This window comes from Somniosus microcephalus, unplaced genomic scaffold (assembly GCF_052327205.1).
Source record: "Somniosus microcephalus isolate GS21.2 unplaced genomic scaffold, FLI_Smic_1.0 unresolved_chr7, whole genome shotgun sequence".
NCBI lineage: Eukaryota > Metazoa > Chordata > Chondrichthyes > Squaliformes > Somniosidae > Somniosus > Somniosus microcephalus.
This window is the reverse complement of record NW_028225185.1, coordinates 27,109,240-27,132,975: the sequence shown is the minus strand read 5'-3', so window position 1 is coordinate 27,132,975 and position 23,736 is coordinate 27,109,240. Positions and strand designations below refer to the sequence as shown.

The 23,736-nt window shown below is 51.6% G+C and overlaps 2 protein-coding genes across 2 annotated transcripts in view; both read left to right on the top strand.

Moving 5' to 3' along the window:
* LOC147086669 (3-hydroxyacyl-CoA dehydrogenase type-2-like) overlaps positions 1 to 23,371 on the top strand; it is a 50,078-nt gene extending 26,707 nt beyond the window's left edge. Inside the window, exons 5-6 of the mRNA XM_085978295.1 lie at positions 18,830 to 18,896; positions 23,288 to 23,371. Of these exons, the coding sequence (XP_085834421.1) occupies positions 18,830 to 18,896; positions 23,288 to 23,371 (151 nt within the window). The remainder of the gene's footprint in view (positions 1 to 18,829; positions 18,897 to 23,287) is intronic.
* LOC147086661 (uncharacterized) overlaps positions 1 to 23,736 on the top strand; it is a 730,919-nt gene that overhangs the window by 164,429 nt on the left and 542,754 nt on the right. The gene's annotated exons all lie outside the window — the stretch shown is intronic.

The following is a 23,736-nucleotide window of genomic DNA, read 5'->3' as shown; positions in this document are numbered from 1 at the left end:
GTCCCTCTCTCTCAGGGAGATATCTGTACACTGACTGGTGTCTCTCAGTCCCTCTCTCTCAGGGAGATATCTGTACACTGACTGGTGTCTCTCAGTCTCCTCTCTCAGGGAGATATCTGTACACTGACTGGTGTTTCTCAGTCCCTCTCTCTCTCAGGGAGATATCTGTACACTGACTGGTGTCACTCAGTCCCCTCTCTCAGGGAGATATCTTTAATGCAAGGGGGGTTGGAGTATAAGAGTGAGGAAGTCTTGCTACAATTGTACAGGAGACCACACCTGGAGTGCTGTGCACAGTTCTGGTCTCCTTATCTGAGGATCGAGATACTTGCCTTGGAGGCGGTGCAACGAAGGTTCACTAGATTGATTCCTGGGATGTGAGGGTTGTCCTATGATGAGAGATTGAGTAGATTGGGCTGATACTCTCAGGAGTTTAGAAGAAGGAGAGGTGATCTCATTGAAACATATAAGATTCTGAGGGGGATTGACAGGGTAGATGCTGAGAGGCTGTTTCCCCCCTGGCTGGAGAGTCTAGAACCAGGGGTCACAGTCTCAGGATAAGGGGTCGGCCATTGAGGACTGAGATAAGGAGGAATTTCTTCACTCAGAGGGCGGTGAATCTTTGAAATTCTCTCCCCCAGAGGGCTGTGGAGGCTCAGTCGATGAGTCTATTCAAGGCTGAGATCGAGAGATTTTTGGACTCTCGGGGAATCGAGGGATCGGCGGGAAAGTGGAGATGAGGTCAATGATCAGCCCTGATCTCATTGAATGGCGGAGCAGGCGCGAGGGGCCGAATGGCCTCCTTCTGTGCCGTAATTTTCTATGATTCAGTGTGTGATGGGTGGGAAATGTGTTTTCCGTATTTACTGAGCGGGCACAATGCAGTGAAGCGAGGAAGGAGGTTGCTGGCTCCATGTAAACACAAGCAATCCCACAGCCTCTCGCACATTCCACAGGGATGACTTCAATGTGCGAGCTGCAGGTACACAATAATCAGCATTAAACAAGAAAGGGCAGGGGACGTGCATCGTGGCCCCGGGCAGGAACACATCTATCATTAGCAGACTAGTGACCCACAGCGACAACCTCGAGGAGTTAGCCGTGCCTCGGTGGCTCTCAGTCTCGCCTCTGAGTCAGAAGGTCGTGGGATCGAACCCCCACTCCAGAGACACGAGCCCCTAAATCCAGACCGACACTCCCAGTGCCAGTGCTGAGGGAGGGGCGGCACTGAGGGAGCGCCGCGCTGTCGGAGGGGCGGTACTGAGGGAGCGCCGCACTGTCGGAGGGGCGGTACTGAGGGAGCGCCGCACTGTCGGAGGGGCAGTACTGAGGGAGCGCCGCACTGTCGGAGGGGCGGTACTGAGGGAGCGCCGCACTGTGGGAGGGACGGTACTGAGGGAGCGCCGCACTGTCGGAGGGACGGTACTGAGAGAGCACCGCACTGTCAGAGGGGCAGTACTGAGGGAGCACCGCACTGTCGGAGGGTCAGTACTGAGGGAGTGCCGCACTGTTATAGGGGCAGTACTTAGGAAGCGCCGCACTGTCGGAGGGACAGTACTGAGGGAGCGCTGCATTGTCGGAGGGGCAGTACTGAGGGAGCGCCGCACTGTCGGAGGGGCGGTACTGAGGGAGCGCCGCACTGTCGGAGGGGCAGTACTGAGGGAGTGCTGATGGGACAGTGTAGAGGGAGCTTTACTCTGTATCTAACCCGTGCTGTACCTGCCCTGGGAGTGTTTGATGGGGACAGTGTAGATAGAGGGAGCTTTACTCTGTATCTAATCCGTGCTGTACCTGCCCTGGGAGTGTTTGATGGGTCAGTGTAGTGGGAGCTTTACTCTGTATCTAACCCCGTGCTGTACCTGCCCTGGGAGTGTTTGATGGGACAGTGTAGAGGGAGCTTTATTCTGTATCTAACCCTGTGCTGTACCTGCCCTGGGAGTGTTTGATGGGACAGTGTAGAGGGAGGTTTACTCTGTATCTAACCCGTACTGTACCTGCCCTGGGAGTGTTTGATGAGTCAGTGTAGAGGGAGCTTTACTCTGTATCTAACCCGTGCTGTACCTGCCCTGGGAGTTTTTGATGGGACAGTGTAGGGGGAGCTTTACTCTGTATCTAACCCGTGCTGTACCTGCCCTGGGAGTGTTTGATGGGACAGTGTAGAGGGAGCTTTACTCTGTATCTAACTCGTCTGTAGTGTCCGAGGATCAATAATACTCAGACTGCAGGAGAACAATAATAACAGGTATTTACAGAACAGAGGGTAACTTAAGACTGAAGTACAGAAGCCTGCTATGGCTTTATATACAGGGGTGGTCACTGCCGGTACTGCAGTATAGAATCATTTCTTCTCTTAAAGGTACATACACAACAATTCCTCCCTTTTTAGATAAACAGTACATAACATTCATTTAACAACTAAATAATAACTAATTACCATTACAATTTTCTCTGTACTATATACATCAACTGAAATAATCATTTATAAGTTCAGTCTTTGAGGAGGCTTCCTGATCCTGACTGGATAACGCCTTTCTCGAGTATCCTGTTCTTGCGGCGGAGTTGATTCTGGCTCATTGTCATTGGTTGGTTCGTCAGCTTCCAATACCACTGCTTCTGAGGTAGACGCAATCTGTACTTCGGGTTGATTACCAGGTGCACCTGCTCGTGGTATGGGTTTGGTTTGTTCCTGTGACTCTAGAATCTGGTCAGCATGGCGTCTCACGATGCTCTCTCCAACGTCCACTGTGTACATTAGTGGTCCCTGCTGTGTGCATATCGTTCCTGGCTGCCGTTTTTCTGTTCGGTAGTCGCGGGCCAAGACTGGTTGCCCTATCTTGAAGCTCCTGGTTGGCTTCTCATTTATGTGCTGGAATTGCTTATCCTCAACATCTCGTCTTATGTTTGGTTTGAGCAAATCCAGGCGACATCTTAGCCTTCGGTTGAAGAACATTATGGCTGGAGTTTGGTTGGTGACTGCATGTGTCGCATTCCGGTAAGCAAACAAGAAATTATCCACCTTGTGTTGTAGTGGTATGTCGTCATTATGCATTGCCTTTATTGCCTTTTTAAAGGTCTGAACAAACCTCTCAGCCAATCCATTTGTGGCTGGATGATATGGGGCAGATGTGTAATGTTTCACCCCATTATTCCTCAGAAACCTCCGGAAATCCTCGGACACAAACTGTGGCCCATTGTCGGAGCAAATCTGTTCTGGCAAGCCATTCCTGGCGAAGATGGTCCGTAGGACTGCAATAGTTTTCTCCGTGGTGGTGGAGGACATTTTGATGACCTCTGGCCATTTTGAATGGGCGTCCACAGTGATTAGGAACATTGAGTCCATAAATGGACCAGCAAAATCAATGTATACCCGTTGCCATGGAGATGAGGGCCACTCCCATGGATGTAGTGGGGCCTGTGGTGGAGCGTTTTGGACCTTCTGGCATCTTGTGCATCTCTTGGTCATATCCTCGATTTCTTTATCGATTCCCGGCCACCACACAAACGCCCTGGCTAGGCTCTTCATTTTTACCCCTCCCAGATGACCCTCATGAAGCTCATTGAGCACTCTATCTCTCAACTTGGGTGGAATTACCACTCGGGATCCACACATCAAGGTCCCCCAGCACACTGACAGCTGTTCTCTCCTTGGCGAGAATGCTGGCAACAGTGAGTCGCCATGTGCTGGCCATCCCTTCACCGTCAAATCATAGCCCCGAGAGAGTGTCGGGTCATTTCGGGTTTCCTTCTCTATACTTGAGTTTGTAACAGGTAGACATTCGACTATGGTCGCATGGAATATCTCAACGGGGTCCACTGCAGGTGCTTCCTCTACTGTAGGCAACGGTAGGCGCGACAGCCCATCAGCGTTTCCATGCTGTTTCGTACCCTTGTACTCTAGGTCGTACTGATGTGCCCCTAGAAAAAGTGACCATCTTTGCAGCCGTTGCGCCGTCATCACCAGAACGCCCTTCTTTGGGTTAAAAATGGAGACCAGGGGCTGATGATCAGTCAGTAGGGTGAATTTCTGCCCGTGCAGATAGTGATTGAACTTCTTCACCCCCCACACCAGGCTGAGGGCCTCCTTGTCAATCTAGGCGTAGTTACACTCGGCTGAGGTTAACGAGCGCGACGCAAAGGCTATTGGCCTCTCTGAACCGTCAAGGAATTTGTGTGACAGCACCGCTCCGATGCCGTAGGGTGACGCATCACATGCTAACCGAATCGGTAGTGTTGGATTGGAGTGGGCCAATACTTCTTTTGAAGTGATTAGGCATTTACATTTCTGAAAGGCATGCTTACACTCATCACTCCATTTCCATGTTACTCCAGTTTGCAGTAGGGCGTTCAGTGGGTGCAGAATTGTAGATAAATTCGGCAAGAACTTATGGTAGTAGTTCACCAACCCGAGGAACGACCTCAGTTGCGACACATTTTCCGGTGCTGGAGCCTTGACTACAGCCTCAATCTTGTCCGGCGACTTATGCAACCCTTCCTCATCAATCATGTGGCCACAATACGAGATTTGTCTCCTGAAGAACTCGCATTTGGGGCGGTTGGCTCGTAGCCCATATTCCTGCAATCTCGTGAGCACCTGCGCTCCAGGTTGGCAAGGTGTTCACTGTCATTTTTGCCCGTAACCAAGATGTCGTCCAAATAACACTGGGTCCCCGGGATCCCTTGCAGGACTTGTTCCGTCGCCCTCTGCCAAATAGCCGGGGCTGATGCTACCCCGAATACCAGTCGATTGTACTGGTAAAGGCCTTTGTGAGTGTTTATCGTGAGGTATTTCCTAGATGCTTCTTCCACCTCCATTTGTAGATACGCTTGGGCCAGATCAATCTTTGTAAAGCGTTTCCCTCCAGATAGTGAGGCAAGAATATCTTCTATCCGTGGAAGTGGATATTGTACTGTGTGCAGGACTGGGTTCACAGTTACCTTGAAGTCCCCACAGATGCGAACCTTCTTCGGTTCCCCAGGCATGCTGCTCAATGATTTCTTCATTACAGGAACGATGGGTGTGGCCCACTCGCTCCAGTCCACCTTGGACAGCACACCCGAACGCTCCAGACTCTCCAGCTCTGCTTCAACGGCTGGGCGGATCGCGTAAGGTACCGGTCTGGCCTTAAAACATTTTGGGTTTGCGTTATCTTCGATTTTTATCGTTGCCGTTACTCCTTTTAGAGTCCGAAGTCCTTGTTGGAACACCTCTTTCGCGTCAGTTAGAATTTTTGACAGTCGTCCAGGTGTGACGTCATCATCCTTTTTATCAGTCACAGTTAGCGCCTGAATGGAATGCCAATCCAATTGTATTTTTCGGATCCATTCACATCCCAATAGTGGTGGTCCTCCATCCGGTAGTATATATAGATACAGTTTCTGTGTTTCCTTGCCGTTGTATTCAACTGGCACCCTTATTTTTCCTCTGGGGTAGACTTTTTGCCCCGTGTATGTCTTCAATACAATGGACGTGTCCTTCAAGGGTATGTGTGAGAATAGCCGCTCATAGTCTCGTCGATTCATGACAGTTAGGGCTGATCCTGTATCCAATTCCATCTTTACTTGGGACCCTGCTATCATGAGGGTGACCCAAATGGTTCGGTGATCCTCCTTTGCGATCACGTTGTGTAACTTTAGACAACTTAGTCTCCTGCTCCCGGAGTCATTATCACTCTCCTGATCTTCCGAACTACTGTCTGTCATTTTTTTTACTTTCTTGTACTTTTCCTTAGTAGTTCTTGTAGTGTTGGTTTTCTTTCCCGACCTGCAGACTCTTGCTATATGTCCCATTTTCCCGCATTGCCTGCATACTTTGTCCTTAAACCAGCAGTCCTTCTGATCATGGGTTGTTCTGCCGCAGCGATAGCACTTTTCTGCTCCATACGCCATTTTGTTAGCGCTGTATTCTTGTGGTTTCTGTTGTATTTCCGCAGCTTCCCGTGCTGCTGCTTCGTAGGATACTGCCACGCTGAAAGCCTGTTCTAGCGTCAGGTCCTTTTCCGAAAGTAGTCGTTTCTGGGTTCCTTCACTCTGGAGCCCGCAGAGAAACTTATCCCGTAAGGTGTCTGCCAGTCCTGCTCCGAACTGGCAGTGCTTCGATAACTTGCGTAGTTCCGTAAGATAGTCAGCATTGTTCTCATCTTTGTGCTGGTTTCTTTTATGGAACTTGAATCTTTCTGCTATCAGCAGCGGTGTAGGGTTTAGGTGTTCCTGTAAGATATTAACAATCTCTTCAAAACTTTTCTCCATTGGTTTAGCTGGGGTAATTAAATTCCGCAATAGGCCGTACGTTCTCGCGCCCATCAAATTTTAATAATACCGACGCCTTCTTTCCATTGGCTACCTCATTGGCATTGCAGTACACTTCAATTCTTTCCACATACGTGGTCCAGTCTTCTACCTCGTTGTCGAAAGCAGTGATACTGCTACTGTAGTGTATGTACCTTTAAGAGCCCCTGTCTACTGTAATACCGGTAGTGACCACTCGGGTATATAAGCCTGTATAGTGTCTTGTATCTTTTAGTTCACCTCCAGACTTTGTTCAGTAAACACCTGTTAAACCAACTCCTGCATTCCGTGTCTCCATTAACACACGGATACAACAGTGGCGACGAATTGGAAACGGACTTACCTGCAATTCAGCAGCACCTCAAGGAGATCGATTCCTCAGACGAAGGTCGAAGAAAAAAAAAAGAAAAAAACTGTGGTTTCACCAGCTAGCCGGGCTGGTGGCAGGTACTGCACTAATCCTTCCTGGGCGGCGGGCTGGGGCTCGATCGGGTGGCTCTGCAGTGGGGCCCAGCAGCGAGTCGGAAGGCGGAGGCAAACAGAGACGGAGGGTGGAGCACTCGGGAGACGGCCGGCGCTGCAAAGCAGGTCGGCGTTCAGACCAAGCAGAGGGAGGGAAAAGTCCCAGAGAGTCCGGCGGGAACGAGTCTCCAACTATTAAAAATATCTGTGTAAATAAAAACCGCGGAGAACAGCGTTGTCAACAGCGGCAGCGGCGGGAAAGCGCGGGAGGCACCATTTTTTCTCGGCAGGGAAGAAAGGAAAGCGCAGGAGGCACCATTTTTGATTTTCAGGATGCCTATGATTGGCAATATTACTGCTTTCGATAGTAATATAGAGGATTGGACCACATATGTGGAAAGAGTGGAGGTATATTGCACAGCGAATGAAGTAGAGGATGATAAAAAGGCATCGGTACTTCTAAATCTGATGGGCGCAAGGACATACGGGCTGTTACGAAACTTAATCACTCCAGCCAAACCGATGGACAAGAATTTCAAGGAGATTGTTGATACCCTACAGGAGCACTTAAACCCAACACCGCTGCTGATAGTGGAACGATTCAAATTCTTCAGGAGGAATCAGCACAAGAATGAAAGTAACGCTGATTACCTCACCGAATTAAGAAAGCTGTCAAAGCACTGCCAATTCGGGGCAGGACTGGCAGATTCTCTACGAGACAAATTCGTCTGCGGTCTCCTAAGTGAAGGAACACAGAAAAGGCTACTTTCTGAGAAAGATTTGACACTGGACAAGGCTTTCAGTGTGGCTGTATCATACGAAGCAGCAGCAAGAGGAGCTGCAGAGATACAGCAAAAGCCACAGGACTTCGGCACCCATGAAATGACACAGGGTTTTGAGAGATGTTATCGCTGCGGCAGATCCACCCATGACCAGAGGGACTGCTGGTTCAAGGACAAAGCATGCAGGCAATGCGGAAAGATGGGACACATTGCACGTGTATGCCGATCTGGAAACAAAAAATCCACTGACAGAAACAAAATCAATAAGGAAAAGTACAGAAAGGTACAAATGATGACGGACAGTAGCTCCGAAGACCAGAAGAGCGATAGCGACTCCGGAAACAAGAGACTAAGCTGTCTCAAATTACATAATGTAATTGCCAAAGAAGATTACCAGACCATTTGGGTTACCCTCACGATAGCGGGGTCCCCAGTTAAAATGGAGCTAGATACAGGATCAGCTCTGACCGTCATAAGTTGACGGGAATACGAGCGGCTATTTCCGCATATACCTTTGAAAGACACATCCATTATCTTGAAGACATATACGGGGCAGAAAGTATACCCCAGAGGGAAAATAAGGGTGCCTGTTGTATACAACGGCAAGGAAATACAGAAGTTGTATTTATACGTTCTGCAAGATGGTGGTCCACCGCTGTTGGGACGTGAATGGATCAGGAAGATACGTTTAGACTGGCACTCCATTCAGGCACTGACGGTGACCAGTAAGAAAAAAAATGATGATGACATCATACCTGAACGATTAAAAGACATCTTGGCCAACGCCAAAGAAGTGTTTCAACAGGAACTAGGAACCTTGAAAGACGTCACCGCCTCAATAAAAGTGGAAGATGCGGCAATTCCCAAGTTTTTTAAGGCAAGGCCGGTGCCATATGCAATTCGTCCAGCAGTCGAGGCAGAGCTGGAGAATTTGGAAAAGGCAGGCATGTTATCCAGGGTAGATTGGAGCGATTGGGCAACACCCATCGTCCCGGTCATGGAGAAAACGGTGAATAATGATAAATCTGAAGAACAGAGAAAAATTCGCATCTGTGGGGACTTCAAGGTGACTGTAAACCCGGTCCTTCACACGGTACAATATCCTCTTCCGAGGATAGAAGATATTTTCGCCTCACTATCCGGAGGGAAACGTTTCACCAAAATTGACTTGGCACAGGCATATCTACAGATGGAGGTTGAGGAGGCCTCTAAAAAGTATCTCACGATAAACACACACAAAGGCCTGTACCAGTACAATCGACTGGTTTTTGGAGTAGCATCAGCTCCAGCTATCTGGCAAAGAGCTATGGAGCAAGTCCTGCAAGGGATTCCGGGGACTCAATGCTACCTAGACGACATCTTTGTAACAGGAGAAAACGACAACGAGCACCTTGCCAATTTGGAGCAGGTGCTCACTAGGCTGAGAGAACGGGGCCTACGAGCAAATCGCCCCAAGTGCGAATTTTTCCAGAAACAAATATCATATTCACAGAATCACAGAATCACAGAAACCCCACAGTGCAGATAGAGGCCATTTCGGCCCATCGAGCCTGCACCGACACATATCCCACCCGATCCCCGTAACCCCTACACCAACACATATCCCACCCTATCCCCGTAACCCCACGTATTTAATCCCCCTAACACTAAGGGTCAATTTATCATAGCCAAACAACCTAACCCGCACATCTTTGGACTGTGGGAGGAAACCGGAGCACCTGGAGGAAACCCACGCAAACACGGGGAGAATGTGCAAACTCCACACAGACAGTCGCCCGAGGCCGGATTCGAACCCGGGTCCCTGGTGCTGTGAGGCAACAGTGCTACCCACTATGCCACCGTGGCCATATAATTAACAAAGAAGGGTTGCATAAGTCACCTGAAAAAATTGAAGCGGTTATAAAAGCCCCAGCACCTGAAAATGTCTCACAATTAAGGTCGTTCCTGGGATTGATAAATTACTATCATAAATTTTTACCGAACTTGTCAACTGTTCTGCACCCTCTTAACGCACTGCTACAAATGGGAGTAATTTGGAAATGGAGCGAAGACTGTAAACGTGCCTTCCATAAATGCAAAGGCTTGATCACGTCCAAGGAAGTGTTGGCTCATTACAACCCATCACTGCCAATCAGACTGGCGTGCGATGCATCCCCTTACGGCGTAGGAGTGGTATTATTGCATAGATTCCCTGATGGCTCGGAGCGGCCGATAGCTTTTGCGTCACGCTCATTGAACTCAGCTGAGCGTAACTATGCCCAGATCGACAGGGAAGCACTCAGCCTGGTGTGGGGAGTGAAGAAATTCAACCATTACCTACACGGACAAAAATTTACCTTGTTGACTGACCATCAACCCCTCGTCTCCATATTCAACCCTAAAAAGGGCGTTCCCATTATGACAGCGCAAAGGCTACAGAGGTGGTCCCTTTTCCTAGGGGCACACCAATATGACATAGAATACAAAGGATCAAAACAGCATGGGAATGCTGACGGTTTATCGCGCCTACCGTTGCCAACGGTAGAAGAGGCACCTACAGTGGACCCAGTGGAGATGTTCCACTCAACCATAGCGGAATGTCTACCAGTAACAAATTCTACCATTGAAAAGGAAACGAGAAATGACCCGACTCTCTCACGAGTCTACGATTTAACGGTGAAGGGATGGCCAGCACATGGCGAACCACTGTTGCCAGCATTCTCGCAAAGAAGAGAACAGCTGTCAGTGTGCCGAGGAACCTTGATGTGTGGATCCAGAGTGGTGATTCCACCCAAACTCCAGGATAAAGTGCTAAAGGAGCTTCACGAGGGGCATCTGGGTGGAGTGAAAATGAAGAACCTAGCCAGAGCGTTTGTTTGGTGGCCAGGTATCGATGGAGACATCGAAGAAATGACCAAGAGCTGTCTAGGATGCCAGAAGGTCCAAAACGCCCCACCACAAGCCCCTCTACATCCATGGGAGTGGCCCTCATCTCCATGGCAAAGGGTACATATCGACTTTGCTGGTCCATTTATGGACTCAATGTTCTTAATCGCGGTGGATGCACACTCCAAGTGGCCGGAGGTAATAAAGATGTCCTCCACCACCACGGAAAAAACCATCACAGTATTAAGGACCATATTCGCCAGGAATGGGCTGCCTGAACAGATCTGTTCTGATAATGGACCGCAATTTGTGTCCGAAGAATTCAGGAAGTTCTTAAAAAACAATGGGGTTAAGCACTACACGTCCGCCCCACCATACCATCCCGCCACCAATGGATTAGCTGAAAGGTTTGTCCAGACCTTCAAGAAGGCCATAAAGGCCATGGGTAATGAAGACATAAATCTACAACATAAGGTAGATAACTTCTTGTTTGCGTACAGGAATGCAACACATGTGGTTACAAACCAAACTCCCGCCATGATGTTTTTCAATAGAAGACTAAGATGCCGGCTGGATTTGATCAAGCCAAACATCAGAAGGGACGTAGAGAACCGGCAATTTCAAGGCATGAATGAAAGGCCAACTAGAACCTTCCAGATAGGTCAACAAGTTTTGGCCCGGGACTACCGTACCGAGAAACGGCAGCCTGGAACTATTTGCACACGACTAGGACCACTGATGTATACCGTGAACATTGGAGAAAGCATAATAAGGCGCCATGCTGACCAGATCATAGAGTCATCCGAAAAGGGACAACCTACACCACAACTCTATACGCCTAATGATGAAGCAGAGATACCCATAGTATCTACCTCCGATCCGGTGATACTGGAACCAGATGAACCTGACACTGGCATTCAAGCCGAATCGACCTTGCCAAAAGAACCTACTACACCACCGAAAACTACGACACCACCGAGGCGTTATCCGGACCGAGTCAGGAAGCCTCCAGAGAGACTGACTTATAATTGATTAACTGCAGCAAATGTGTAGATTATTGTTCTTGTAAACATGTTAATTAATGATTACTTAAAATGTTATGTACTAATTATCTAAAAGGGGAGGAATTGTAGTGTATGTACCTTTAAGAGCCCCTGTGTACTGTAATACCGGTAGTGACCACTCGGGTATATAAGCCTGTATAGCATCTTGTATCTTTTAGTTCACCTCCAGACTTTGTTCAGTAAACACCTGTTAAACCAACTCCTGCATTCCGTGTCTCCATTAACACACGGATACAACAGCCACTCTTCGGCATCTTGGGTGATTTAAAATGGCGCCTCCCGCGCTTTTTCTTCTTCCCCAATATAATAAAATGGCGCCTCCCGCGCTTTTCCTTCTTCCCCAATGGAATAAAATGGCGCCTCCCGCGCTTTTCCTTCTTCCCCTTGCTGCCACGCTGCTCCTAGCGTTCTGCAGGGTAATGGCGGCGACCCGCGGCTTCGGCGCGTCTCACTTTTCCTTCCCCGCGTTCTATCCTCTCCATGCTGCCCTGTTCTTGAGCACCGACCGCGCCCTGTGCGCTCCACCCTCTCTTCCTCCCGACGACGCTGCACGGTCCCTTTGCAGAGCCGCTCGATCGAGCCCGAGCCCGCCGCAGTCCGGAAGGGTCAGCGCACTACCTGCTACCAGCACGACTTGCTGGAACACCTCGACTGGGGAGCCAGGCCCAGCTCTCCACAGCCTCCCCTGCAACTCTCCGATGGATCCCTGGGCGGTTGCCCGCGGTTGACGCCCGCCGTTCTGACTTCGACCTCCAAGAAGCTTCTCTTCAGGGAAAAGATCTCCGTGAGGTGATGCAGTACTGCAGGTGAGTTCAAACCTGCCCGTCGCCAGTGTAGTGTCCGAGGATCAATAATACTCAGACTGCAGGAGAACAATAAAACAGGTATTTACTGAACAGAGAGTAATTCAAGACTGAAGTACAGAAGCCTGCTATGGCTTTATATACAGGGGTGGTCACTGCTGGTACTGTAGTATAGAATCAGTTCTCTTAAAGGTACATACACAACACCATGCTGTACCTGTCCTGGGAGAGTTTGATGGGACAGTGTAGAGGGAGCTTTACTCTGTATCTAACCCATGCTGTAACTGTCCTGGGAGAGTTTGATGGGACAGTGTAGAGGGAGCTTTACTCTGTATCTAACCCGTGCTGTACCTGCCCTGGGAGTGTTTGATGGGACAGTGTAGAGGGAGCTTTGCTCTGTATCTAACCCGTGCTGTACCTGCCCTGGGAGTGTTTGATGGGACAGTGTAGAGGGAGCTTTACTCTGTATCTAACCCGTGCTGTACCTGCCCTGGGAGTGTTTGATGGGACAGTGTAGAGGGAGCTTTACTCTGTATCTAACCCGTGTTGTACCTGCCCTGGGAGTGTTTGATGGGGACAGTGTAGAGGGAGCTTTACTCTGTATCCAACCCGTGCTGTACCTGCCCTGGGAGTGTTTGATGGGGACAGTGTAGAGGGATCTTTGCTCTGTATCTAACCCGTGCTGTACCTGCCCTGGGAGTGTTTGATGGGACAGTGTAGAGGGAGCTTTACTTTGTATCTAACCCGTGCTGTACCTGCCCTGAGAGTGTTTGATGGGGACAGTGTAGAGGGAGCTTTACTCTGTATCTAACCCGTGCTGTACCTGCCCTGGGAGTGTTTGATGGGGACAGTGTAGAGGGAGCTTTAGGATGGCTCACCTTGAGGAGCACAAGGTTCACTGGGGAATAGGACAGCTCAGCCGCACAGCACCGAAACTGTTAACAACGAGCGATGGATCCAGATACGAGTCAAAATCATTGGTAATCCGAGGCCACAAGGCCTCAGTTACACTGTCCAGTAATCTTAAACAACAGAAAAAGCACCTTTGTCACGGAGATTAATATCTCTGCCAACTGTGCAATGAGTGAGACAATGGGTGTATTGTTTGGTAATTCATTTTACTGTGAGGACAGACGTACTTCCACCTCTCCCCCACCCCGCCTCGCCCGCCACGGACCCCCCGGGACCCCCCCACCCCCCCCCCCCAGCGTGATTGTATTGCTGAATGATTTACGAGGCTCCGCTTACGTTAACAGTATCCAGTGAGCGAACAGCCTCTCACAGTCTGCGGTGAAAGGCAACACCGGGCGCTTGGACACGTGGGGACGTGAGAGGTTCCAGCCCTCGACCCAGCCGCCTATTATCCCCCCGCCTTTCATTCCCCTCGGGCTTTGCACCTGTTCCTGCTCGAGAAAGAGGGAAGGAAGGAAGGTTAAAAAGGGAGAACGCGACCGACCGAGTAATTGCAGGACAGTCAGCCCTGACCTCAGTGGTGGGAAAATTATCGGAAAAAATTCTGAGGGACAGGATAAATCTTCATTTGGAAAGACACGGATTAATCAGGGACAGTCAGCATGGATTTGTTAAGGGCAGGTCGTGTCTGACTAACAAGGGGGTTCGATGAGGGTAGTGTGTTTGATGTAGTCGGACGTAAGAAAACTACTTGGCACTTGGTCTAAGCGTTAAACAAAGCTTTAATCAACTGTTTTACAACATGGAGGTCTAGTTGTGTCCTTCACTAGTTCCTGTTGTAAATGGCCCTGAGCAAGCTGGGCCCGTGCCCGAGTATTTATACTCTCCCTGGACAGCGCCGCCTGCAGGCCGTTCAGTATTATTTCGTAAGTCTTTCTTTCATGACTGACTGATTCATGTCATCGTCTATGTGGATTTTAAGCAAGGCTTTTGATAAGGTCCCGCATGGCAGCCTGGTCACCAAAGTAAAAGCCCATGGGATCCAGGGCAAAGTGGCAAGTTGGATCCGAAATTGGCTCAGAGGCAAGAAACAAAGGGTAATGGTCGAAGGGTGTTTGTGTGACTGGAAGGCTGTTTCCAGTGGGGTCCCGCAGGGCTCAGTACTGGGTCCTTTGCTTTTTGTGGTATATAATGATTTGGACTTGAATGTAGGAAGTACGATTAAGAAGTTTGCAGATGATACAAAAATTGGCCGTGTGGTTGATAATGAAGAAGAAAGCTGCAGACTGCAGGAAGATATCAATGGACTGGTCAGGTGGGGCAGAACAGTGGCAAATGGAATTCAGTCTGGAGAAGTGTGAGGTAATGCATTTGGGGAGGGTTAACAAGGCAAGGGAATACACTATAAATGGTAGGACACTGAGTAGTGTAGAAGATCAGAGGGACCTTGGAGTGCATGTCCACAGATCCCTGAAGGTAGCAGGACAGGTAGAGAAGGTGCTTAAGAAGGCGTACGGGATACTTGCCTTTATTAGCCAAGGCATACATTACAGGAGCAGGGAGTTTATGCTTGAACTGTATAAAACACTAGTTAGGCCACAACTTGAGCACTGCGTGCAGTTCATCACCACATTACAGGAAAGATGTGATCGCACTAGAGAGGGTACAGAGGAGATTTACGAGGATGTTGCCGGGACTGGAGAATTTTAGCGATGAGGAAAGATCGGAGAGGCTGGGGTTGTTTTCTCTGGAACAGAGGAGGCTGAGGGGAGATTTAATCGAGGTGTATAAAATGATGAGGGGCCCTGGATAGAGTGGATAGGAAGGACCTATTTCCCTGAGCAGAGAGGTCAGTAACCAGGGGGGGGCAGAGATTTAAAGTCATTGGGAGAAGGATTAGAGGGGAGTTGCGGAGAACTTTCTTCACCCAGAGGGTGGTGGGGGTCTGGAACTCACTGCCTGAAAGGGGGGTCGAGGCAGAGACCCTCATCACATTTAAAAAGTACTTGGATACACACTCGAAGTGCCGTAACCTCCAGGGCTACGGACTGAGAGCTGGACAGTAGGATTAGGCTGGAGAGCTCTTTGTTGGCCGGCATGGACACGAGGGGCCGAATGGCCTCCTTCTGTGCTGTAAATGTCTGTGATTCTATGAAAGAAAGACTCCCATTTCTCCGGCACCTTTCAGCACCTCAGGACATCCCAAAGCGCTTCACAGCCAATGAAGTACTTTTTTTGAAGTGTTGTAATGTGGGAAACGCGGCAGCCAATTTGCGCACAGCAAGCTCCCACAAACAGCAACAACCAGATCATCTGCTGTTAGTGATGTTGCCTGCGAGATAAATATTGGCCCCAGGACTCCGGGGAGAACTCCTCCCTCCCCTGCTCTTCTTCCAGTAGTGACCATGGGATCCTTTCCTTCCACCTGAGAGGGCCTGCACTGATGGAGCGCCGTCTTATATCGAGGGAGCTTGTGAAAGGTGCTGTAGATCTGCAACTTCTGTCTTTCTTTTATCCAGCGACTCGCCCTGAATCGGGGTGCGACCCAAACCCACCGCAATCCAAACAGTCTGCTGGCTAGAGAGTTCCAAAGATTCACACTTTAGGAAGGATGAGAAGGCCCTTGAGAGGGTGCAGAGGAGATTGACCAGAATGGCTGCGGGGATGGGGGGGTGTCATAAATCTCATCATCGAGAAACTACCTATGAAATAACACTGGACGGCCAGCTGGTGGCGCCGTCCAAGGAGTATAAATACTCGGGCGTGGGCCCCAGCTTGCCAGGGACATTTTGTAAAGACAAGGAACTAGTGAAGTACAACTAGACCTCCATGTTCTGAAACAAGTTGATTAAAGCCTTGCTTTATGCTCGAACCAAGTGCGTAGTGAGTTTTATTACATCAGAGGGATCTTAGTTACAAGGGCAGGTCGGAGAAGCTGGATTGGTTTTCATTGGAGCAAAGGAGGTCGAGGGGTGATTTGATCGAGGTGTACAAGATTATGACGGGTTTGGCTAGGCTAGACGGGGAAAGGCTGTTCCCACTAGTTGATGGTACAAGGACTAGGGGACACAGATTTAAGGTTTTGGGCAAGAGATACAGGGGGGACGTGAGGAAAAACTTTTTTACGCAGCGAGTGGTGAGGACCTGGAACTCTCTGGCGGCGGAAGTGATGGAAGCGGAGACACTCGATGTTTTCATGGGGAGACTGGATAGGCACTGGAGGGGAATAAACTTGCAGGGCTACGGGGATAGAGCGGGGGAGTGGGACTGACCGGATCGCTCTACAGAGAGCCGGCACGGACTCGAGGGGCCGAATGGCCTCCTTCTGTGCGGTTATGACGCTATGACTCTATGATTCACAACCCTCCGCGTGAAGAAATTCCTCCTCATCTCAGTTCGAAATGGCCGACCCCTTATCCTGAGACTGTGACCCCTGGTTCGAGACTCTCCAGCCAGGAGGAAACAGCCTCTCAGCATCGACCCTGTCAATCCCCCCTCAGAATCTGGTATGTTTCAATCAGATCACCTCTCATTCTTCTAAACTCCAGAGAGTATCGACCCAGTCTACTCAATCTCTCCTCATTTGTTAAAGGCAAATTGTGTTTAAGTAACTTGATTGAGTTTTTTGATGAGGTAACAGAGAGGGCTGATGAGGGCAATGTGGTTGACGTGGTGTACATGGATTTCCAAAAGGCGTTTGATAATACGCCACATAATAGGCTTACCAGCAAAGTTGAAGCCCATGGAATAAAGGGGACAGTGGCAGCATGGATACGGAATTGGCTAAGTGACAGGAAAGAGAGAGTAGTGGTGAATGGTTGTTTTTCGGACTGGCGGAAGGTACACAGTGGTGTTCCCCAGGGGTCGGTTCTAGGACCACTGCTTTTCTTGATATATATTAATGACTTGGATGTGGGTGTACAGGGCACAGTTTCAAAATTTGCAGATGACACAAAACTTGGAAGTATAGTGAACAGTGAGGAGGAGAGTGACAGACTTCAGGAAGACATAGAGAGGCTGGTGAAATGGGCGGACACGTGACAGATGAAATTTAACGCAGAGAAGTGTGAAGTGATACATTTTGGTAGAAAGAATGTGGAGAGACAATATAAACTAAAGGGTACGATCCTAAAGGGGGTGCATGAACAGAGAGACCTGGGGGTATATGTACACAAATCGTTGAAGGTGGCAGGGCAGGTTGAGAAAACAGTTTAAAAAAGCACATGGGATCCTGGGCCTCATAAATAGAGGCATAGAGTACTAAAGCAAGGAAGTTATGATGAACCTTTATAAAACACTGGTTCGACCCCAACTGGAGTATTGTGTCCAATTCTGGGCACCGCACTTTAGGAAGGATGTGAAGGCCTTAGAGAGGGTGCAGAAAAGATTTACAAGAATGGTCCCAGGGATGAGGGACTTCAGTGATGTGGAGAGACTGGAGAAGCTGGGATTGTTCTCCTTAGAGCAGAGAAGGTTAAGGGGAGATTGACCAGAATGGTACCAGGGATGAGGGACTTCAGTGATGTGGAGAGACTGGAGAAACTGGGATTGTTCTCCTTGGAGCAGAGAAGGTTAAGGGGAGATTGACCAGAATGGTACCAGGGATGAGGGACTTCAGTTACGTGGAGAGACTGGAGAAGCTGGGGTTGTTCTCCTTAGAGCAGAGAAGGTTAAGGGGAGATTGACCAGAATGGTTCCAGGGATGAGGGACTTCAGTTATGTGGAGAGACTGGAGAAGCTGGGGTTGTTCTCCTTAGAGCAGAGAAGGTTAAGGGGAGATTGACCAGAATGGTCCCAGGGATGAGGGACTTCAGTGATGTGGAGAGACTGGAGAAGCTGGGGTTGTTCTCCTTAGAGCAGAGAAGGTTAAGGGGAGATTGACCAGAATGGTACCGGGGATGAGGGACTTCAGTGATGTGGAGAGACTGGAGAAGCTGGGGTTGTTCTCCTTAGAGCAGAGAAGGTTAAGGGGAGATTGACCAGAATGGTACCAGGGATGAGGGACTTCAGTGATGTGGAGAGACTGGAGAAGCTGGGATTGTTCTCCTTAGAGCAGAGAAGGTTAAGGGGAGATTGACCAGAATGGTACCAGGGATGAGGGACTTCAGTGATGTGGAGAGACTGGAGAAGCTGGGGTTGTTCTCCTTAGAGCAGAGAAGGTTAAGGGGAGATTGACCAGAATGGTACCAGGGATGAGGGACTTCAGTGATGTGGGGAGACTGGAGAAGCTGGGGTTGTTCTCCTTGGAGCAGAGAAGGTTGAGAGGAGATTTGATCGAGGTGTTCAAAATCATGAGGTGGCTGGACAGAGTAGATAGAGAGAAACTGTTCCCATTGGCGGAAGGGTCGAGATCCAGAGGACAGATTTAAGGTGATTGGCAGAAGAACCAAAGGCGACATGAGGAAACACTTTTTTACGCAGCGAGTGGTTAGGATCTGGAATGCACTGACTGAAGGGGTGGTGGAGGCAGACTCAATCGTGGCTTTCAAAAGGGAATTGGATAAGTACCCGAAGGAAAAAGAAATTCACAGGGCTACGGGGAAAGGGCGGGGGAGTGGGACTAGCTGAAGTGCTCTTGCAGAGAGCCAGCACGGGCTCGACGGGCCGAATGGCCTCCTCCTGTGCCGTAACCGTTCTATGATTCTACCAATTCTAGGATTCATAGGACAGCCCTCTCATCCCCGGGATCAATCCAGCCCGTGCAAGCGTGGGGCGACCTGGAGGTGAGGCCACAGTAATCTGATCCTGGAAATGTAACCACAGGCAAGGTTTGGAAGCTTGACAAATGAATGCATAACCAAAGTGCTGGAATGGATCGAGAGAGACAGGGAGCAGGTGACTGACAGTCAATGGCGAGCTCCCTGGCGGCATCAAAACCTTGGCAGCCTGGCCCTAGCGCCTCGCGGCCGGGCAGCCTCAACGCCGAGGAACAGCACCTCATCTTCCGATTAGGCACTTTACAGCCTTCCGGACTCAATATCGAGTTCAACAATTTCAGATCATAACCTCGGCCCCTGTCATATTTTTATATATTTTTTATCCACATTTTTGGTTTGTGCCTTTTCCGTTTTTCCCTCTCTCTCCCACATGGCAGCTATCTCTCACTCTGCCAGCGCATTTCACACTTCATCTAGAGCCGTTGTTTGTTTCTTTACCTGTCCTATTACCATCTCGTCTCACCTTGAATATCTCTCAATGTCTCCTCACCTCTCGCTGACCTTCCCTTTTGTTCTTTCATCCCCTCCCCCATTTCCCAGCCTCCAAACTGGCCTTTTAATCTGTTTCATTTCCTGCCTTTTCTCTCAGTTCTGCTCTTCTTCCGAGAGTGGCCGTGGGATCGTTTACATCCACCCGAGAGGGCAGACGGGGCCTCGGTTTGACGTCTCTTCCGAAAGACGCCACCTCCGACAGTGCGGTGCTCCCTCAGTACTGCCCCTCCGACAGTGCGGCGCTCCCTCAGTACTGCCCCTCCGACAGTGCGGCGCTCCCTCAGTACCGCCCCTCCGACAGTGCGGCGCTCCTTCAGTACCGCCCCTCCGACAGTGCGGCGCTCCTTCAGTACCGCCCCTCCGACAGCGCGGTGCTCTCTCAGTACCGCCCCTCCGACAGTGCGGCGCTCCCTCAGTACCACCCCTCCGACAGTGCGGCGCTCCCTCAGTACTGCCCCTCCGACAGTGCAGCGCTCCCTCAGTACTGCCCCTCCCACAGTGCAGCGTTCCCTCAGTACTGCTCCTCCGGCAGTGCGGCGCTCCCTCAGTACCGCCCCTCCGACAGTGCGGCGCTCCCTCAGTACTGCCCCTCCCACAGTGCAGCGTTCCCTCAGTACTGCCCCTCCGACAGTGCGGCGCTCCCTCAGTACCGCCCCTCCGACAGTGCGGCGCTCCCTCAGTACTGCCCCTCCGACAGTGCGGCGCTCCTTCAGTACCGCCCCTCCGACAGTGCAGCGTTCCCTCAGTACTGCCCCTCCGACAGTGCGGCGCTCCCTCAGTACTGCCCCTCCGACAGTGCAGCGCTCCCTCAGTACTGCCCCTCCCACAGTGCAGCGTTCCCTCAGTACTGCCCCTCCGACAGTGCGGCGCTCCCTCAGTACCGCCCCTCCGACAGTGCGGCGCTCCTTCAGTACCGCCCCTCCGACAGTGCGGCGCTCCCTCAGTACCGCCCCTCCGACAGTGCGGCGCTCCCTCAGTACCGCCCCTCCGACAGTGCGGCGCTCCTTCAGTACCGCCCCTCCGACAGTGCGGCGCTCCCTCAGTGCTGCCCCTCCGACAGTGCGGCGCTCCCTCAGTACCGCCCCTCCGACAGTGCGGCGCTCCTTCAGTACCGTCCCTCCGACAGTGCGGCGCTCCTTCAGTACCGCCCCTCCGAGAGTGCGGTGCTCCCTCAGTACCACACCTCCGACAGTGCGGCGCTCCCTCAGTACTGACCCTCCGACAGTGCGGCGCTCTCTCAGTACCGCCCCTCCGACAGTGCGGTGCTCCCTCAGTACCGCCCCTCCGACAGTGCGGCGCTCCCTCAGTACTGCCCCTCCGACAGTGCGGCGCTCCCTCAGTACTGCCCCTCCCACAGTGCAGCGTTCCCTCAGTACTGCCCCTCCGACAGTGCGGCGCTCCCTCAGTACCGCCCCTCCGACAGTGTGGCGCTCCTTCAGTACCGCCCCTCCGACAGTGCGGCGCTCCTTCAGTACCGCCCCTCCGACAGTGCGGTGCTCCCTCAGTACCGCACCTCCGACAGTGCGGCGCTCCCTCAGTACTGACCCTCCGACAGTGCGGCGCTCTCTCAGTACCGCCCCTCCGACAGTGCAGCGCTCCCTCTGTACTGCACTGGGCGTGTCAGCCTAGATTTTGTGCTCAAGTCCCTGGAGTGGGACTTGAACCCACAACCTTCTGACTCAGAGGCGAGAGTGAGACCCACTGGGCCACTGAGCTCCAGTCCACCCACCCGCTTCCGACCTCCATGCACACATGAGCTGGTCATTTATCACATCGCAGTTTGTGGGAGCTTGCTGTGCGCAAATAGGCTGCCGCGTTTCCCACATTACAACAGTGACCACACTTCAAGAAAAAGTAGTTCATTGGCTGTGAGGCACCTTGGGACGACCCTGAGGCGGTGAAAGACGCTGGAGAAATGGGAGTCTTGTCTTTTTTTCTTACTAATGGATGCCTCTCCCATAGTCGAATAGCCCGCTGAGTGTCACCGTCCAGCGTGATGCTTGGTCACTTGGATAAGTAGCAGTGGATCGGCACCCTCATATGTGGGTCGGGGGGTTCGGTTAATATTAGAGAAAAATGAGGGCATCGGAGAACCTTGCCTGGATTAGACTGGCCACGGTTGGATCAGATGGTGTTGAATTCACACCACCAGCACAGCCAGGCACTGTGAGCTGTGGTGTGTCGCTGTCCCCTGCCATCAAGGAGCTGCTATTACACTTCCATATCGGACATGGCTTATTCTGCACCAGGTACGCATTCCCAATGATATAACTGAAACTACAGCGCCTTTCACAACCTCAGGACGTGCTTTACAATCAATCAAGCGCTTTTTGAAGTGTGGTCAGTGACTCATTCGAAAGATGGCCCCTCCGACAATGCGGCGCTCCCTCAGTACTGCCCCTCCGACAGTGCGGCCTTCCTTCAGTACTGCCGCTCCAACAGTGCGGCGCTCCCTCAGTACCGCCCCTCCGACAGTGCGGCGCTCCCTCAGTACTGCCCCTCCGACAGTGCGGCGCTCCCTCAGTACCGCCCCTCCGACAGTGCGGTGCTCCCTCAGTACCGCCCCTCCGACAGTGCGGCGCTCCCTCAGTACAGCCCCTCCGACAGTGCGGCCCTCCCTCAGTACCGCCCCTCCGACAGTGCGGCGCTCCCTCAGTACAGCCCCTCCGACAGTGCGGCGCTCCCTCAGTACCGCCCCTCCGACAGTGCGGCGCTCCCTCAGTACAGCCCCTCCGACAGTGCGGCGCTCCCTCAGTACTGCCCCTCCGACAGTGCAGCCCTCCCTCAGTACTGCCCCTCCGACAGTGCGGCGCTCCCTCAGTACCGCCCCTCCGACAGTGCGGCGCTCCCTCAGTACAGCCCCTCCGACAGTGCGGCGCTCCCTCAGTACCGCCCCTACGACAGTGCGGCCCTCCCTCAGTACTGCCCCTCCGACAGTGCGGCGCTCCCTCAGTACTGCCCCTCCGACAGTGCAGCGCTCCCTCAGTACCGCACTGGAGTGGCAGCCTAGATTTTTGTGCTCATGTCTCTGGAGTGGGACTTAAACCCACAACCTTCTGATTGAGAGAGGAACGTTCTACCATTAGTCGCCAAGTTGTGGGTTCGAGCCCAACTCCAGAGACTTGACCCCCAAGAACAAGGAAGTTATGATGAACCTTTATAAAACACTAGTTTGGCCTCAACTGGAGTATTGTGTCCAATTCTGGGCACCGCACTTTGTGTCCAATTCTGAGCTGGCATGGACTCGACAGGCCGAATGGCCTCCTTCTGTGCCGTAACCATTCTGTGATTCTAGGGTGAGAATGTGGAACTCGCTACCACAGGGAGTGGTTGAGGCGAATAGCACAGATGCATTTAAGGGGAGGCTGGACAAGCGTATGAGGGAGAAGGGAATAGAGGGTTACGCTGATAGAGTTAGATGAGGAAAGACGGGAGGAGGCTCAAGTGGAGCATAAACATCGGCATGGACTGGCTGGGCCGAATTGCCTGTTTTTGTGCCGTATATCCTGTGTAATCCCTATGTAATAAACAGGGAGGAAAAATAAGAACCCCTACTCTATCGGGAATTACCCCCTACTCTATCGGGATTAAATCCCCTACTCTATCGGGATTAAATCCCCTACTCTATCGGGATTAAATCCCCTACTCTATCGGGATTAAACCCCCTACTTTATCCAAACCCTTCGCAATTTCAAACGCCTCCATTCAATCTCCTCTTAGCCTTCACTGCTCGAAGGTGTGGGCTGGTGATTGGGGGGCGATGTCCCGATAATGCTCCCTGGTTGCACTGACCCTGGGCTATTTTCCCCTCCCCTCCCCAATTTCAGCAAAAAATTCCATTATTCCCTCATTTTTTATTTTTTCCAGGCCGACAAAATAAATCCGTTTCCCCCCTCCCCTTTAAGAGTTTCTCCCCCTCCCCAACTGGTGTCGTGGGCGCCGCTCTGATTGGTGCAGTGGTGGCCGGCCTGCTGATTGGCGCACTGTGATTGGTCAGCAGGCAGCAGGTGCGGGACAATTGGTCCGGCCTGAGAGCCGCGCCGCCATTGGCTGGGTCTGGGTAGGTTTGCCATTGGCTGAAGGCGGATGGCTGGGGTCGCCGCGATTGGTCGGATTCAGTTGCCGCACGATTAGCTGAAATCGAAGGGGCGGTGAGGGAAGTCTGATTGGCCGAGGCCGGGGGGCGCGGGGCCGCGCTGTGATTGGGCGGGAGCGGGGCAGCGCTGTGATTGGCCGGAGTCCCGGGGCCGCGCTGTGATTGGCCAAGGTCGGGGGCGCGGGGGCGCGCTGTGATTGGCCGGAGTTCTGAAGGGCGCGCTGTGATTGGCCGGGAGCGGGGCAGCGCTGAGGGCAG